This window comes from Chamaea fasciata, unplaced genomic scaffold (genome assembly GCF_029207755.1).
Source record: "Chamaea fasciata isolate MVZ Bird 193981 ecotype frontalis unplaced genomic scaffold, bChaFas1.0.hap1 SCAF_6, whole genome shotgun sequence".
In the NCBI taxonomy this organism is placed as follows: domain Eukaryota; kingdom Metazoa; phylum Chordata; class Aves; order Passeriformes; family Sylviidae; genus Chamaea; species Chamaea fasciata.
In genome coordinates this window covers 27,298,679-27,316,584 of record NW_027094091.1, presented here as the reverse complement: position 1 = coordinate 27,316,584, position 17,906 = coordinate 27,298,679, and the positions used below count along the sequence as shown (strand labels likewise).

At 38.2% G+C, this 17,906-nt stretch overlaps 1 protein-coding gene across 2 annotated transcripts; it reads left to right on the top strand.

The window, feature by feature from the left end:
- The first annotated feature begins 2,666 nt into the window (after positions 1–2,666).
- Positions 2,667–16,425, top strand: NMU (neuromedin U). Of its 2 annotated transcripts, XM_066184963.1 has the most exons (10): positions 2,667–2,942; positions 5,649–5,707; positions 8,974–9,021; positions 9,120–9,179; positions 9,720–9,749; positions 9,858–9,908; positions 11,943–12,017; positions 14,166–14,219; positions 15,603–15,642; positions 16,229–16,425. In XM_066184963.1, exons 1-9 carry the CDS (start codon positions 2,801–2,803, stop codon positions 15,636–15,638), a joined length of 555 nt encoding a protein of 184 aa, XP_066041060.1. In that variant the 5' UTR covers positions 2,667–2,800; the 3' UTR covers positions 15,639–15,642; positions 16,229–16,425. The 2 variants fall into 2 exon arrangements, with proteins under 2 accessions (XP_066041060.1, XP_066041062.1); XM_066184965.1 differs by lacking the exon at positions 11,943–12,017.
- Positions 16,426–17,906: the final 1,481 nt, after the last annotated feature.

The window sequence follows — 17,906 nt, the reverse complement described above, 5'->3', positions numbered from 1 at the left end:
CTGTCATAAACCATACAAGCTTCCTATAAACTCAGATTCAAGCTTGGTGAACTTGGTCTGTCAAAATTTGCAGCAATTTCAGTAGAAATATTATCTTGGTATAATATATCGTCTGAGCTTAGTGCAAATGTACGTTTTTGTTAGAAGTCATATTGTTTTTTCTAGTATATTACAAGGAGGATTATAACTATGCCCAAATCAGTTTACCTTACCTATGTATCAGGAAATGAAAAATTACACTATGCTTTTAGTAAAAAGGCATAGCTTAAAATGAAATGGAGTTCATACTGGGTTGGAAGTACTGGAAGAGTGTAGCCTGTTAGGATTCAGACACTGTAACTCACGGCACAAATAGGATTGAATGTGTAATGGCTACTCTTTTTGCCCATTAGAAGGAATCTGCTGAAAACAAAATTCACATTTCAGATGAAGGATTATGAAGGAATACAAATCCAAGCAAGGGAGAAATATAAGGAGCTTTTAAAATGGTAAATGGAAGACCAGAAATTTTCTACTCAGAATTTTTTTCTAATCGTCTTCAACACCTCCTGATATGCTTTTGTGCAAGTGGGCTCAGCAAAATTTTTCAGTTTGCAGTACTAAAACACGCTGAGCAAAAAAGCAACTTCTGGGCTAATCAGAACCCTTTCACCTGAACCCAAAGTTTAGTTCATCTTTTCTTCAGCATCCTTAAAACACTCTGCACCATTCAACAGGTGCAGAATATTTACAGGTATCCTGTGCTCAAATCATAATAGACTGTGATTTATTTTATTTCACAATCTGTTGAATATTTAATGAGAGTCTAATAATTAAAATTCATAACAAATTAAATCTTTCCTTAGGCTAAATCTCGGGACACTGATTCATGCAGTTGAATCAAGATGGATTAGGGAGATACCTTTCAGCACTGATGACTCCCCATTTATGATAATTTCTTCAAATAAATGTGTTCTGCTTTTATTACAAAAAAACAGAACTAAATGCAATCCCTCAATTAAGACTGTTTTTAAAAACCTCTTTTAATTAGGTAGATATAAATGCAATCATCCATAAAAAATACAGACTTCTTCAATTTAGGTGCTTGACACGAGGATTAGCTCTGTCCCTAGACATACAAAGGAATGCATTGCTACTGAATCCGATAGACAAGATGCTTCTATTACTAAAAGAATTTTATAGCACATTAGCATGCTGCTTGGCAAAGCTTTTGAAATTTTGGTGGTCTATCAAAGTGCCCAGGGTGGCAGAGACCACTTTATTTCACATGCAACTGATAAAGAAGAAGGCAAAGAGCAGATACCAACACCACAGCTATAAATCAAAGTTTTGTTTTGTTTCACAATAACAGCCACTGCTCTTGTCAGGCAGATTTACTCCACCAGATACTATTTAGATCCCAGTCAAAACCCATGGAAATGGTAAAAAAGAACTGCAAGTTGTTTTGGAAAATGACAATCTCTACTTTTGCACTATTATTGCTGGACTGTGATGCACTAATTTCCTTTGACAGAAAAAAAGCAAGCAAGCAAAAAAAATACGAGTGAATGGAAAAAGAACGGAAAACAAAACACAAAGATAGACTCTAAGCTGGGATCTCCTGTCCTGAAACCATCTCTGTAGCACTGGAGCAGCATCTCAGCCGTGCAAGATCTTCCTGGAGCAAATGGTGAGAAAGCAGAGACAGTCGGACATTCCTCATACTCCAAAGTCAGACCTTGCCGCTGGGCTCGGTGTGAGGAGCAGGTCAGCACTAGCCTGAGCATCTTGTTCACTCTTGGCAGTGGCGATCATCGTTTGTTGTACCTGATGGCAGCAGGAACGGCAGACCTGGGTAAGCCAGACCTTGCTGTGCTCCAGGGATGGCTGAACTGAACTGCCCAAGTGCCATAACAGATTTGGAGTCTCTGTACTTTTGACTGTCATATAATGCTTTCATTATCTACAGACATAAATAACAACTGAGACCAAGGTCTGTAGCAGTATTAAAAGTAAAATACCTTGCTAAGCACATTATTAGGATTTTAATCGCTAAATATTACCATGTCGCTGGGCTCTGTTTCATGGTGTGGCATTGTGTGTGTATTTAAGGTACAGAAAAAGTCAGGAGGCAGTCACACGCCTGCAGTCGGGGAGTCTTCAGAAATTTCAGTGCCCACTCGGCGGTGCCAAGGCAGAGGGGTGCCCGTCCCCAGAGCCCCGCATCCCCAGAGCCACCGGCGGTTTCTCCCACATGCAACCTGCACGGGATTCACTCCCACGTTCAGCTAGTTGGGGTAAAATCAGCTAGTGGGTCCGATTTACCCATTTGAAATCACGCCTCTTCTCCCCCGTACACCGGGCTGGGACGGTGTCTGAAGATCCCCTTTTGCCTCCCTCCTTTCTTTCCTCCGAACATCCACGGCAGGGAAGGAGCAGTACCTTCCGCGCCAGCCACCGCGGCTCCTGCAGGGCTCTGGGGGATTAAAACACGGATTTTTCTTTTTTTAAATTTATTTATTTATTTATTTATTAAATTTTTTTTTAAGGATGGAGTTTGATAAAGGGCCTGGAGCCCGGCCAGCGCCTCGCCTCTGTGCCAAGCAGGGTACCCGCCTTTCCAGCACGGGTTCCAGCGGCCCAGCGCCGGGGCGGAGCGGGCTGAGTCACCAGCCCCGGCCCCCGGGGCGAGCGGGGCAGCCCTCCCGAGACAGGCTGGGGCTCGTCCACGTGTCGGGGGTATTTAAAAAGTTGCGGCAGGGAGCGAGGACATGCCCAGCAGAGCAGCTGGCAGAGCGGCGACACCGGGAGCTCCGCCGACATGGGACACCTCTGCCACCAGCAGCCCCCCGCCGCCGCCCCCGGGCGCGGCCTGAGGAAGGGAGGAGACGGCGCGGCGCCGCCCGGGTCCCCGCTACTTCTCCTCGTCGTCCTCCTCGCTTCCTCGATTTCTGCTTGCAGAGGTGAGGATCACCCCGCTGGCAGTGCCTTCCTGCGCCGCCAGCTGTGCACGCCATGCGGGATCAGGGTGCCCGCAGCCCTGCGAGCCGGCGGCGGGGCTGGAGCTGCTGGGCACGGTTTCGGGGATTAGCCTGGGGGGGCTTCTTCCCGTTTCCCGGTAGGATTGCTCTGTCCTGGCAAAACACTCCAACAACTTGGGGAGTAGGCTTTTGTAAAAAGAGATTTAATTTTAAGTATCATGTACTCTCATTTAAAAAAGGTAAGAAAAGTCATGAAACAATATATATCACAAAATCCGAGGACAAATTAGGACCCTCTGGCACTCATTCCAACCTGTAGAAATCCTGAAAGTTGCTATTTTTGTAGCAGAGGGCTCTTGTGAAATATCTAAGGGACTGTTTAACAAACTATACTCTTTTCTATTCTGTTTTCCCACCTCAGATAGATTAGCTGCTTACACCTTGTAAAGTAGTGTTACAAAATGCTACGCAAGGACTATTTATATTTTGTGTTATATTTGTGTGATTTGCTTTAGTTGTGAGTTTTTGTTCTTTGTTCTTTGCTTTGTTGTGGTTTTTTAATATCAATAACCAAAGAAGTCTAATTGCAGCATACTTAATATTATGTTAAAAATAAGCTCTGAAGATGTGGAAGAGGGGAGGGAAGGAAGAGGAGTGCAATGGAGGGCAGTGGCACACCGTATTTCATCACTGTTCTTACACAAATTATTGCCAGGAGCTTCTTTAGGGATGCAGTAGAGGGGAGGGAAGATGTAAGAAGTGAGTCCCAGGCTGTGCATCTGGCATTCTACTGCCTTGAAAGATGTTGAATTTCTTGAAGATGGCAGAATTGAAGGATAGGAGAGCAAATGTGCTGTGGACAGTGTTGATTTTGCAGAAGGATTTCCTCCTCCATGTTCCCTTTAAACAGGACTCTTTTCTTCAACAGCACATGCTTTCTTTCTCTCCTCTCTCTCCACTCTCTCCTCTCACTCTCACCTCTCTCTTGCCTTCTTTTTTTTTTTTTCCCCCTTCCCCCTATGTTTATTTTTTGCATGTTACAAAAAACCTTAACGTTTCACTGTGTGTGCTGTTTTGTAAATGAATGAAGTCCTGTAGGTACTGCAGCCCTGTTCTGGGTGGGGTGATGGAGAAACACTGCTCAGTCTTTGGAGGAACACAGTCCTAGGTGCACATGAAATAAAAATTTCTAAATATGTAGAGGAGGGTGAAGGAAAGTGAGGGGTGGGTAAAATAATTTATCTTCTCTGTCCAGAAGTTTATGCTACAGGCAAAAAAGAAGAGGAGAAAGTTATAATATTCAGACTTTCCTGCTTGTTGCCCTAAGGTTTACTAATTCATGCTAATGAATTTTTTTAGGTCTCCTTGAAAGGCCTTGGGAACCAGTCAATGGTGGAAGCAGTGTTCAGAAATAGGCAGGCAATGCTTTGATGGGGAAAGTGTGTTAATTTGAAGTGCTGCCCTGTTCCACTCCTTAGGGTACTAATCCCAGGTGGTACTCCAGTTTGAATACACTAATTTAAGAGCAGAAGACAATATAAGACAACCATAGCACCTTTAGTTTCTTTGGCATTTTTCTTTGAAATTAAACAAATAATTGGAAATCAGTTTCCTTTTTATGTGAACAACTCAGAGATTTTTTTAAAAATCCCACTTCTATACAGTTAAAATTATGAGCCCCTCTAGTTTTTTTGGTGGGCAAAGCAAGCATTCATACTAATTAGTCACCTTAGGTCCGTGCCAGTACAAAAACATGGTTTTGAAATCCATCCCTTTTGCTCACTGGACATTCTAGCTAGGTCTAGAGGTCTAGCACCAGTTTCCCTCCCATGGGAGTTACAGCGCATCCCCTCGCTGATACCATTGTGTAGTGTCTGATGTACTCACAGTGCAGTGATGCTCAGTTCTGTTACTTACAGAGACTCTAACAATACAGTGCTATCAGAAATACACTTCCAAGTAAAGTAGCAATGTGGTAAGAGGGATATTCTGGACATTGAGCTGGAAGGGACCCTGGGACAGTAACGTCCATGTCTGCTGCCTGGGTGGGTAGAGACAGAGAAAGGAGTTGCCCCAGGTTAAACACAGCTTCACTGCATCATTATGCAATTAAGAACACATTTAATCTACTGAGAGGCAAGCTTTTCCACATCACACGTGCAAGACAGAGGAAAAAATCCATTTACACTTGTACTGTCTATCACCTTCTCAAAACAACATGTTCATATCATGGGCACTATTTATATGCAATCATGCATCACATAGTGCAGGTTCAATTCTGCAGCTGTAGCATATAAGAAGGCAAGAAGTAGAGTCCAGATCCTCAAGTCCCACTGCATGCACTGGAGGTGAGCAGAGGTCTCAGAAAGCTGGAAGTTGTAGGAACTGGAATGTGATTTTCTGAGCAGGTCTCAGTGAGACCTAAGTAACTTCTACACTGTTTATTGCTTAGACATGTGAATGTCCATATCTGCTGTAAACTTGTGGAAAAGCATCCTGCTGTGTTGCTGAAACAGAGCAAGCAAAAACTACTGGACAAACCATAGAGCACCCAGGGTCACAGGCCTCCTTGGACCAAGCAGCTCTTGGACTTTGCAGTTAATAGTTGTGCTAGGCATGGCTGACATGGGGCACTTAGACAAATGACCTCTGCTGTACAGCATTGCTAAGCACAGTTTGTGCTTACAGGTGCACCAATGCCATCCCAAGCACTTGAATCAGATGAGGATTTGCAGCTGTTGAAAGAGGTAAGCATCATCTGCCATCATCTCCCATTTCTTCTGTGCCCATCCTTGCTACAGTTCCACCTCACTATCCAGAATTTCTCTTGCACAAAGAAATACTCTCTGTTCAGCTGTGTTTTCTTCCAGTATGTCTTCCTGCATGTCTCCTATCCTGGCATCAGCAAAGAGGTGAAACATCTAATTTTCCAGATATTCTGAACTGTTGCTTCAGGAGGATGTTGGAACTAAGTGTTGAAATGTCATTCTGAGAAGAGATTGTCTTGTCTCAATGGAGAGCTGTGTTTGATAACTGTCAATGACCAGGCAGACACTGTCCCTGGAAGCATCACAGGTGCCCCTCCTATATGATAGTTTTCTAGTCTGTACATGAAACTCAGGAATTATTTCAACTCATCCAGTCTTGCTTCTTGCATCCTCTGTTCTGCACACAAGGCTGGGACACTATTCAATCCTATCCTAGCCTCTCAATTTACTAGGCAAAGGACAATGTACTGTGTCAATTAGCCCCTCTAACATTTGGCTACTGATTGGTATCATAACTTCTACTCTCATCTCTGAAATGAACGTTTGTTTTGACTCTGGAGTGTGACGCATGTGTTAACACAGACTCTTCCCTGCCCTTTTGGAACAGATGGAGTGGCAGGGCATAACATGTGGAGAGGGTTTATCCTGCAACTTCCGTGCCCTGGACTTACTGCAACTGTCAAGTATTGTGTTGACATTTAATTTAGTAGCTTTTGATAACATTGGAAAATCAGTGACTCATCAGGGGGCCAGGTGCAGAGAGTAAATTTCTTCTGATTGAGACCATTACTGGAGACATTCTGCTTACTGTCATCTCCCCACAGTTCATATTGGACATAGTGACTCAAAACCTAACCTATTCCAGACTGGCACTTGGATGAGCCCGAGAGATGTTTATCATCCGGGAAAAAATGGTTTCTTGGGAAGTAAGATCCTGATGACTATAAGGAGTTTTTGAAAATGAGTTATTTACATTCTGGATTTAGAAAGCTGTTTTATACATTTCTGCATGTCTTGATAAGATTTGCTAGCTGTAGGATTTGTCCCTATGGTGACTGGAAACCAAGACAAAGGTCCTGTTGATGTAAATGAAGAAAACGGTATGCATAAGATACTAGATTTGTAAAACTTTGTAATAGAAGCAATATAAAACTTACCATTAGAACTAGAATTATGCTGGAATGGAAAGGATCTAAAGAAAGAGAATTAGATATATAGTTATATACCCTACATCAACCTAATTACTCATACTAGTTCACCCGGGTTTCATAAAGTGCAAATAATATTTCTTCCCTCTTTGCTACTTTAGTAGTGGATCATTCAAGAGAAGCCCTGCTTCTAAATAAACCTAGTATGTTCCAGGAATGGCTCTGAGTTTATAAATTTGAGAATTTTGTAACTAAGTATTTTGTTTCTTTACTTGTCTCTTTCTTCCTTGTGTTTCTTTATGTTATTTAACCAACCCCAAGCAACTTGCAGTCTTCTACCCTCAGGCCACATTTCTGAGACAGGAGAGAAAATTTTGGAGAAGATGCATAAAAGATAGAAACTATTAATTTTTAAAAAAGAATTAACAGAAATTGTGGCTTTTCCCCAGCCCTTGCTTTGTCTGCGAAGGTTTCAGCTGAAAGATACCATTGTGTTGAACACAAAGTCCCTGGCTTGTTCTGCTACGAAATTATGGTAGTTTTCAGTTCAAGTAAATAAACAAATACAACCCAAACCCAAACAATCCCCAAGAGGAAACAGTGCTTTTTTAAACATAAGCTTCCAAAATTACTACAGCTTTATTTTATCTCATTCATTGCTGACTTTTTCCTCTATACTTTCTCACTCTGAAAGCAGTGAAGCTGAACTAATACACTCAAGCACATGCAAGATGAAGGAAAAAGAGAACGGAGAGGATGTGTTACCAGCAATACCTCTTTGAAAAGGGATTCCTGTGAGCTATTAGTTTTCCCACTATGTCTGCTAATGCTTTCTCTTAGATTGTCTCTGGAGAAATGAATCATCTCCTGTCATGAAGTGCTCAGATAAGCATTATTTTTTTTTCTTTTTTTCCTTTAATATTTTCATTGCTAATGTGTGTCACTTAGGGCTTTTTATCTATAAAAATTTGCAAGAACAATTGCATTGCCTGCTCTATCAAAAAAATGCAAAAAAACCACTATGATTTTTATGCAGCCTGTGAACAACATGAGTGGCAAAGGTTGGTTTTCTTTCATCTAACATTACCAAATATTACATGGAAAAAAAAAGCATATACTGATGGAAGTTACTATTGATACAACTCTAAAGTTATTTAATAAAATTGTAGTTTGCCTCTTTATTAAACTGTGCAACTTCAGTTGCAGTGCTGGAGACATTTCCTCACAGAATACCCAGAGCTTTCAGCACTGGTAATGTTATTTCTCTGAACTCAAATACCTTTTATTCCATTTCTTATTTCTTCTCTATTAATAGATCCACTAAAAATTAGTCAGTATTACATTATTCTTTCATCTTGGAAAAGAGACAGAAGGAGGATGTAATTAATACAAGGTTATGAACTGTAGGGAGAGGATGGGTAGGAATCACTTGTTCCGTACTTGTTCCGAGACAAGATCATGACAGCACTGAATGAAAACATCTCTGAGAAGACTGGTGAAGACAAACAGCAGTGGTGTTTCACACAGTGTTTAGGAAACTTCTGGCATGAATTGACTGGTGTGCATAAGATGTGCCAGCACATATCATAATCACTCAAGGGATGCATGTGTCATATGCCTGTAGGCATGCCATAATCCAGTTGAAAGAGTTGTGTTGGAGGATTGATCCTTGAATCCCTTGCCTTAGTTTTGTCATTTTCTTCACAGTTTTGTATAATTCAAAGATATTGCAGAAGAGATTCAAGTTCATAGTTCATGCCCCAGATGCTTACAATCATAACTTAAAACATGACTTAATCTGAGAAGTTTGCAGTTAAGAGGGGTGTGTGGTGGGTACGGAATAAAGTCACAGATATGTATGTTTGTTCAAGTCAAGCAAGTATAAGTTTGTTGTTTTTGGTTTTTTTTTTTTTTTAATGTGGTTAAGGCCGTTTCCCCCTTTGAATGTAAAGTATTTGATGAATAGACCTATAAGGATGCCTTACAGTAGGCAAGCTTGCCATGCCATTAGCTGCACTTACCTTCTTCTGAAAATATGCATATTTCACTTGTTTTTATTACTCTGACTTCCTCAAAAACCTGTCTGAACTCTTACAGATAGATGATGCATGTTCTGCATACCTGTCCACAGATTCTCAGCCTCAGGTGAGTCAGGCAGAGGTAACTCTACTATTTTGATATTGTTTGTTATATGCAGTAGAATTGGAAGTGTAATACCTGGGTTCCTGTTTTCTTTGCACTAGGTGTCCAGTATAGTGGAAGAACTTTGTTTTTTGGTCATGGAATTTCTCCAGAAACCACAGGTAACACACACAAAAGACTGCTTAGCATTTTTGAAGCCTGATCTCTCACTGTGCCATTGTTTACAATGAATTCTGAGGACCCAGAATTCAAAGTGTCATTCAGCACTGGAAGTACTTCTATCAGTTTTTACTCTGAAATGCCATGTGCCAGAATGTAACACCTTGTAAAGACAACAGGGATACATCAATGTTTGGAAAATTATCTCCAGGTTGGGTACAAGGTGTAAGGTGTTTTTATTACTCTAGATTAGAAAAACTATGAATCAGCAAGAGACAAAGAAATTTACTTAGGAGGGTCTGGAGATGAACAACAAAGTATCTGCTAAACACATCTAACTCTTCTAGGGCATCTAGTAATCAATGCTTCTACAGAGTTTGAAATTATTAGTTAGGTTGATAAGCAAAGACATATAATGCATCTGCCAAGGAGAAAGGATATTTCAACTTAGTGCTGAAAAGATTATGTATGTAATCAAAATTATCTACTGTTCTTTTTATTTTAATGAATAAAAGCCTTTCTACCAACTATTATTCCCACAGGGTTTAGATGAGAAAGACAACACCAAAAGGGTAAGATGTCTATATATGTCCTACAATCACACTAAAAAACAGGCAAGAAAATCATAAAACTCTTGCCCTGTTTTGTAGTAAAACCCCACCTTTAATTTTTTCAAACAGTTCTTATTTCATTATTCTAAGACTCATGACTCGGGGAACTCAGACATCATGGTAAGTGGCACAGCACCTCCTTATGAGTGAGTACATGTGTGCTTGTATATAAAACCAAGGCAATATTCCTTTCTCCAGTAGTCTCTCCAACTGTACAGCAAGTTCAGGACTGGGAGTTGCATGTTTACAATACAGAAGGTGTTTTAATAATATAGGACAGGATGATCTGCGTTGCAGAGGTGTGGAAAAAATGATCTAGCAAACTCAACCAAACATTCATGGAATCCCAACTGAATTTTAATCTTGCTATTTCAAATTTTAAGAATGAGATCAAATACTTTTTTGGGGTATTGGAACATAGCACATGCAGTGAAACAATGTGGACTTACAGAACCTGAGAACATGACCATAACTATTAGATACTCTTGAAGCATTTTTATTAATTATTAATTAAACTGTATTCATTCATTTGCATGTCATAAATACGTAGCTGGCAAAACAGTATTTAAGTCTTACTTAGACTTTGGATTATATTTTAAATGAAAAATATAATTTAAACCATGGCCAAGAATTGTTGTGCAAGAAGCATTCTCATAAACCATCAAGCCAAGTATGCGATCCATTCTCACTTTTGAAGTGCAAACATGCTCTGTTATCCACGTACCTCTATGCACCATAGATTTTTGAGAGAGTTAAACATATTCATATTTCCTTGTTTCTTAACAATCATTCTTACATGCCAATGTCCATTTTTTTGCCTTGTTCTTTACATTTCTCCAGAAATATGTGTTGTATTTCCTAGAAAGGGATATTGCTCATATTGGCACCAATGTTTTCATGTTACAGCTGCTTTGGAGGCTTTAATGGTAATTAGGGCACACTGAAATGAGCTATTTATGCTACTGCTCCTGCTTAAAAGATTACTGCATCCCACTGCACCACCATCCTGAGTACCTTTGCCGCTGCCCCCAGAGATTACTGCTCTCTCACTTCTTTTGGTTTAGCTGTTCAGGTGACTATTTTCTAGCCATTCTTAGAGATACTAGCTTAGGTGAGATCCATCATGCCTCAGCTTTATAAGCTCTCTCCACTGGCTGCAAGACAGAGCCCAAGTGAACAGCTGGGCTGTCCATTAACTACTTCAATCACATCAGACTCCCACTTTTTTAATGTATTATGATGCTATATTGCCTACCTTAGCTAGACAGCAAAAAATTGGCTACAGAGAAAGTTCTTTTTTCCTATTAAGTACAATAACACTTTGGTAACTCTGTTTACTCCATATATTACAATTCTCCTAATTTCCTTACTTTTCTAAGAAGTATTGTAGCAAAAATGTGTTGTTTTTTAATAAATGCATTTATACCAGTTGAAGGTTTAAATTGGTTAATGGAACACAGGTATTTTATATTTTATTTCTTTCTGTGGACCTCTCTCCAAAATCCCACATAGCTGCACTTTTCCAGGGTGAACACTTAGGCTGTATTCAGTGCCACTGTGCATAATTAGGCTGTCTGCAAGCTTTAAGTCTTGTTGGACACAAGGAATTTCCTGATCGGAGCTTAGGTAGAGTGACCAGTGCCATGGTTACAAATGTCCCTTGAAAATGGATTTCTACGGTACACTATTCTTTATCAAAAAATCAGATTTTTTTTGCTTGCCATTTATTTTAAAGTAAAACGAACTTTTCAGTACAACAGAGGTTGAAGCTGCTAACTTCCATAGTGGAAAACTGTAGAACTGTTAGTAGGAATACTGTATGGAAATATTCTCAGTACCACTCATAGAGACTGATCAAAGTTTGAATAATTCCAGGAGTCTGTAAATGGTTCTGAACTTTCAGTTAGTAAAGGTGAGGATACATAGCTTTTCCCTCCATCACTCTGTGTAGTGTAAATATAAATGTTGATGCCTGTTTGTTGTCAAGTCAAAATGTTAAAAAGATAAGTTTTACAATTAATAAGTTTGTCAGTGTTCACAGTCCACTTTTGGTGCATGTTTGGTCCATGAGCCAGTACTGCAGAAAGAGACTTTTCTTTGCATCATAAGGGCCAAATTTCACTGTTGCTCATGTGTGTGTTCGTGTCCTCTCAGTCGTCTGTCCTGCATCCTTTACTGCAACTCGTTCCTCAGCTTAATGAGAGAAGACTGAAGAGATACAAACTGGACGTATGTAAACTTAAACTCTGCATGCTTATGTTCTCACACTTTGTGATTCATTAGCTTTTCCAAAAATACCCTTGTAGACGTTTCTGTTTATGTATTTTGGTTGGACTACCCAAATCTTGATGTCACAGAATGTGCTTCAGGAAGGGTTATTTTGCTGCTGATCTTTTTTCTTCCTCATATTGGGAAGGAAAACAGAACCTGCTGTACATAAACACATCCACCTCTCTCCCTGTTAGGTAAGGAATTGAAATGTGGATGGGTGAAGGAGGAAACATGCTCAATTAAATTAATTCTTTCTCCCCAGTTTTAAACAACACCAGATTTTTTTCACAGCCTTGATTCCTCTTGAGCTACAGCCTTCATGGTAGGATATGATCTAAGAAAGAAGACTTGAGGATTTTCTTGGCTAGTCAATATAAGAGACTGAGCAAAATACCTTCTAAAGGGCAGGCATTAAAATAAAGCTTTAAGTAATCGTACATCTTCACGAATACCTGTTTTTCTGTATACATATATACATGCAGGTTTGTGAATAAACTTGTATATTTATTATGGCAGGTTTTTTTTTTTAATTATTTTTAACATTTCCAAACCCTTAGAAGTTTAGAAGGCGAGTGTTACAAAAATGACAGATTCTTAGCTTCAGCTGTTTTCTATTACCAAACTTCTGGCATGAACTCAAACAAGAACATGTAAACTTAAGAAGTGTCTGGTTGTAAGAGGAAAATAACATTGACATATATCACAATTTCTCACTAGTAATTGCACTCTTTATTCCTTTTATGTTCTGGATGAATTTCTTAATCTTGCAGCAGCTGCCTATTTCGTGTCTGCTTTCAGTTTTGTTCACACACTGAATAGAAAAAGTAGAAAAAATTACATATGAATACTGTAAGGGTCAAATGGCAACGTATGGAAAATTTTTGCCCTTTTGAAATATAAAAAATTAAAGTAGTCATCCGATTATAAATACAAGATGGGTGTTTCAAACACAGATAATGGTAGCATGAGAAGAACAATAGAAATAAAAATCATACTGATGTTTTACGTACGGCAAGAAACTGAATATAATCCTATATGTGATGAACTGAAGTCAGAATTAAAATCAAGACTCAAAAATTATGTATGGTTTAAACTCTACTTTCTTTGAAAACTTCTCTAGATTGAATCTACTTCTGTAGTTTGGAAATGATGGCAGTCATCCAGTTTTACACAATTCTTACAGCATTAGAATAGAGTGATTCCTTCATGGTGTGATTCCTTCCTCTGACACTTCACCTTACGGTATTTTACCCAAGAGATCAGAGCACCCCAGATTTTAGTTAAGAAATACCCTCATTGCTAAATAAAAGCCATCTTCATTTTATGTTTTGGTAAGCATAACACTGAGATTATTTTGTTTCTCAAATTTACTGTCTCCCCACCTGCAGGACTGACACATCACTCTGGTACCAACTGAAGCAAATAAAACACTGTGGTTAAACTTATGTGTTCTCTAATCATGAAGGTCTCATTAAAGCAACAGGATACTTCATGCTTTGTACTTGTTATGTTTAAGTGGAATTTCTGTTTTCTTCATCATTTGTTACCCTCCTTGCCATATGGATCACTAGGCAGCTGTTTCACCCTGTGTGCAGCATGGACAGGATAGACTATCATAAGCACTGCTCTTTGGGAGTTAATGTGAGAGGGGTGGGTATGGTACATCTTTGGGAACAGTCTGGGGTCTGGTTCCTGGGAGCAGCCCAAGTATTTCTGATAATTAAACTATGTATTGTTGTCCTCTGCAAGATGCAAAAACCAACTTTATCTGTAGAGACTCTGCTATCATGAAGACACTCTTCTTGTGCCTGGGTAATGAACCTTGAAAAAATCAGAGGCAAAGGCTGTTCATCATTTCAGTACCATTCAAAAGCAATCTGAGCTGATCTAAAACTTCAGGTGGAATTTGGCTCCATATGTTCTCTGCTATTCCTACATGACAACGTAAACTTTGTGTTACTGACATGGAGAAATGAACATAAAGCATTTAAGGAGTAAGACTGTGTGTAGTACTGAAGAAATATTTTTTATATATACATAAACAACCTCTCTGTATGAATTAATTTACAGCTGTAGATATAATTTAAAATACTTTTTTTTTTTCAGGAAGAACTTCAAGGACCTGAAGTGATTCAAAGAAGAGGCCACTTTGTCTACAGGGTATGGTTGGTTTGATTTTTTTTCTTTTTGTTTTGTGGTGAGAGTTACCAAAAAAGCCCACAAAACAAAACAAAGTAGATAAATAACTGAATTACAGAAAGAATTACTATGATTGAGGATAGTTTTTTCAGTAAGAGCATTCCACCCTACAGGACACCTCCAGGTCTGCTCCCGACATTTCCTTGTATTAAAATAAAGGCATTGTAGGATGTTTTTCAAAATCACATTCCTAGGTTTGTGTATACATGATACCATTCTATGCCTTAAGAGGTCATTGGTTTTTTCATATCTATTTGTCAGAGGAAGTTCTAGAAAATATGGCATCTTGGAAAATCTTTGTAAAGCATTGTTCAACAGGGTGTGTTTGGACACTATATAAATATGATTCCATGTTTACACACTGTGCTAGGTTTGACCTTGCCATTTTCCTTCTTTTTTGACCAGTAAGAGACTAGATACAGAAATTCTCACGAGACTGAATCTACTGTGTTCAGCTTTTATGCCACAGAGCCTTTTTGCTTCACTTCAGCAAAACTGAGAAGGTGGCAAGTCAGACATTTGAATAGTTCTCTTGATTTTGGTTAGTATTTCTACTTAAATAAGAAAGCGGCTAATGGCTTTAAATAAAAATGTTGCTAGGGTTGTACTCTATTCTAGGGATAATCTTAAAGATCTTTTTACAACCTAAATTATTCTATAATTCTAATGAAAAGACCACTGATTTGTATAGTTACATTTCTTATGTATCAGGCTTGGATCCTTAGAGTTGTTATGATAGGCCAAAGTTATGGGTAACATTAACATTGGTGCATTCATGCTTCCAGTGTAAAAGACAAATCCTTATTAAGCCCAGGGAGAAATTTTTTATCAGTTTTTGTAGAAGATGTATCAAGTCCCTCATTAGTGCAAAATATTTCTGAAAAACACCATGGTGAAAAGGGAGAAAGTCCTTGTCTATACCAAAGAATACAGTCTAAAAAGAAAATGACTGAGAGTGGCATGTATTTTTTTGTTAATAGCAACAAACACTTATAATGCAATAATAACAACAATCAGAAAGCACTTTTTATGAAAGTGCAAAAATAATAAGGATTAATGAACTCTTGAAGTGACTTCTTATGGCTTTCTTCTCATAAAATCGTAGATAGACAAGATAGACAATTTGTTCTTCAAATGATATGCAGTCAGTTTTAGTGTATAATTCTCCTCCAGAGGTAGCTATAGATTAAACAATAATTTATCTTAGGTCTGTCTTGGATAATAATCACAATGACACTACTGAGAAATTCACCAACTTCTATACACACCAAGTTGTCTGGGGCTTTGTTACTAAATTCTGTCCATTTTATCGAATACATAACTTACTGAATATTTGTCTTTCAGCCACGTAACGGAAGGAGATCAGTGGATTTTCGCTAAGGAGGTATTTATTTAATGCTTTTAATCATGATCTACGTGTAAATTATTTAATTTTTTAGCCAAATAGAACATAATATTTTTGTTGAGAAGTTGTCTCAAAAAGCCTTTAACTGTGTAATCGACTTAGATTTTCACCCACAAGCTTCTCCCAGATGTGTTAAATACACTTACATTCAGATGAAGTGAACAGAAGCTGGAGGTATTCAGTTCCCAGAACAGAGAGCACAGAGGTGTTTCAGGCAGCAAGAAATGGAAAATATTCCATGTTTGCAAACAATTTGGAAAGTACTTATGATGATAAGTAAATCTAAGAAAGAACTGAGTCAGCTACCTGTCAAATGAATGCTGAGAACTAAACTGACATCCTGAAGGTAATTCCCTAATCTTATGAAGATAAAAAAACTCACACTGAAACTGAGTGCAAACTTCAGAATTTCATTTCAGTGCCTGCAACTATTTGGAGAGATGTAAAATTGTAGACCAAAACTATAATGCTCTCTTATCTAACCTATTTTATACTGCCATCACTTTTAAATGTTGTATCCAACTTAGTGTTATATCAACAGTTAATGCTCTATCTTATTTTTCAGGATTATAGATTCCTGACTTAGAACTAAAACTGCAGGAGTGCTGAGTACATGGACATACTGTTTTCCTTACAATAATTATTCATTATTAATGTACAATTAGAAATTACTCGAATGTAAATATTCTTATTCTGGAATAAACCAGATTCTGTTAAGAAGGTCTTTACTATCTTGATTATATTAAAAGCATATTAAAATGATTTGTTTCCTAGTGTTATGATGTTTACAACCACATATAATTCAACTGTAAAAGAGTCAATGTTTGCATGCAACAGACATTGCCTCTAACAACCCTGTTAAGCAAATTTTCTCTTCTAAATAAAGGCCCTCAGCCAGAGAGTTGTTTTAATGAGAATGTTTGCAATCAAGACTACAGTGTTTTTTCCAAATGCATTGTGATTTGTGTGTTTCACTGTCTGAAAAAAAAAAAAAAAAGATGAGAATCTCTTTTCCCTTAATAAAAGGAACTTGAATAAGTTGCATGTTTTAAAAGAATATCATGACTTTAATTCAACTCAAATATAATGGCATCCTTTTTTAACTATTAAAAACACACATAGATGCACTATGGTTCTCATTTAGAAGATTTAATTGCAACTGGGATCACAATTCACTTGAAAACTCAAGTGCTTTTGATGGAGACTGAAAAAAACTCTACTCAGAAGCACAAGATAGCCTTACAATCTTTCCAGCTTCTCTCTCCAAGTTTATTTTCACACCAAAATTGTGTTAAATCATGTTATTGAGGTTGTAATTATATTGAAAGTAATTAATCACTCAGAACTGATGATCTTTAAGTCCCTTCCAACCCAAACCGCTCTGCACTTCCATGATTCAGTTTAGAAGTGGGCTGAAGTTTTTAACATTATATTGGCTGGTCATGGTTTGAATTGACCCCAGTATTACTGCTCCTGCTTCTGGACTTTCGGATGAGCAATGAAACTTCAGAAAGTAGCTGGAAAAATTACGGCCTCAGAGGACGCCAAATTGAGAAGAACTTTTTCTCTTCCCCACTTGCTTTTAATCTTCATTTTAATAATTAACACTTAAACTTTGTTCACTATTTATGGTTTAATTTAAATTATTTTCACTTCGTTATTTTAAAAAGTATTCTGAATTAAACATACAGTGCAAATAGTGACAAGCAGTATGACATCTAACATGCACAGATAACTAACTTACATCATTTCGTAAAGGAGCCAGTCAATGTAAGGAAGATTACCATTCTGAATTATTGGTAGCAATCCACTCCTGTATTTCTGTATTTTCCTATATAGTTATAATTAAATAAAGTACTTTTTTTTTCTCTCTCTCTCTTATCCAGAGTTATGGCAAAGTTAATTAATTTCTGAAACAAATACATATTTTTCTTTCATTAGTTCCACATCTGCTTATTACATTTCATACATTTAAAATGTTTGGTGACTCTGGAGAAAAAAGGGTGGACTTCTTTTGCTTGTTTGTTTCTTTTGGTTTGGGTTTTTGTGTTTCCAGTGAAACCATGTGAATGAATGGATCTTGAAGAACTAAATGAAGCTGAAGGTGGCTCTGATGAGACTGATAGGAAAGTTATTGATATGTACAGGTGTAGTGAGAGATATCTATCCAGATTAGCAGTGCGCATGTCACTATTTTACATGTACATGCTCCTAAAAGATAAACTCAGAATCCTTTGAGTAGT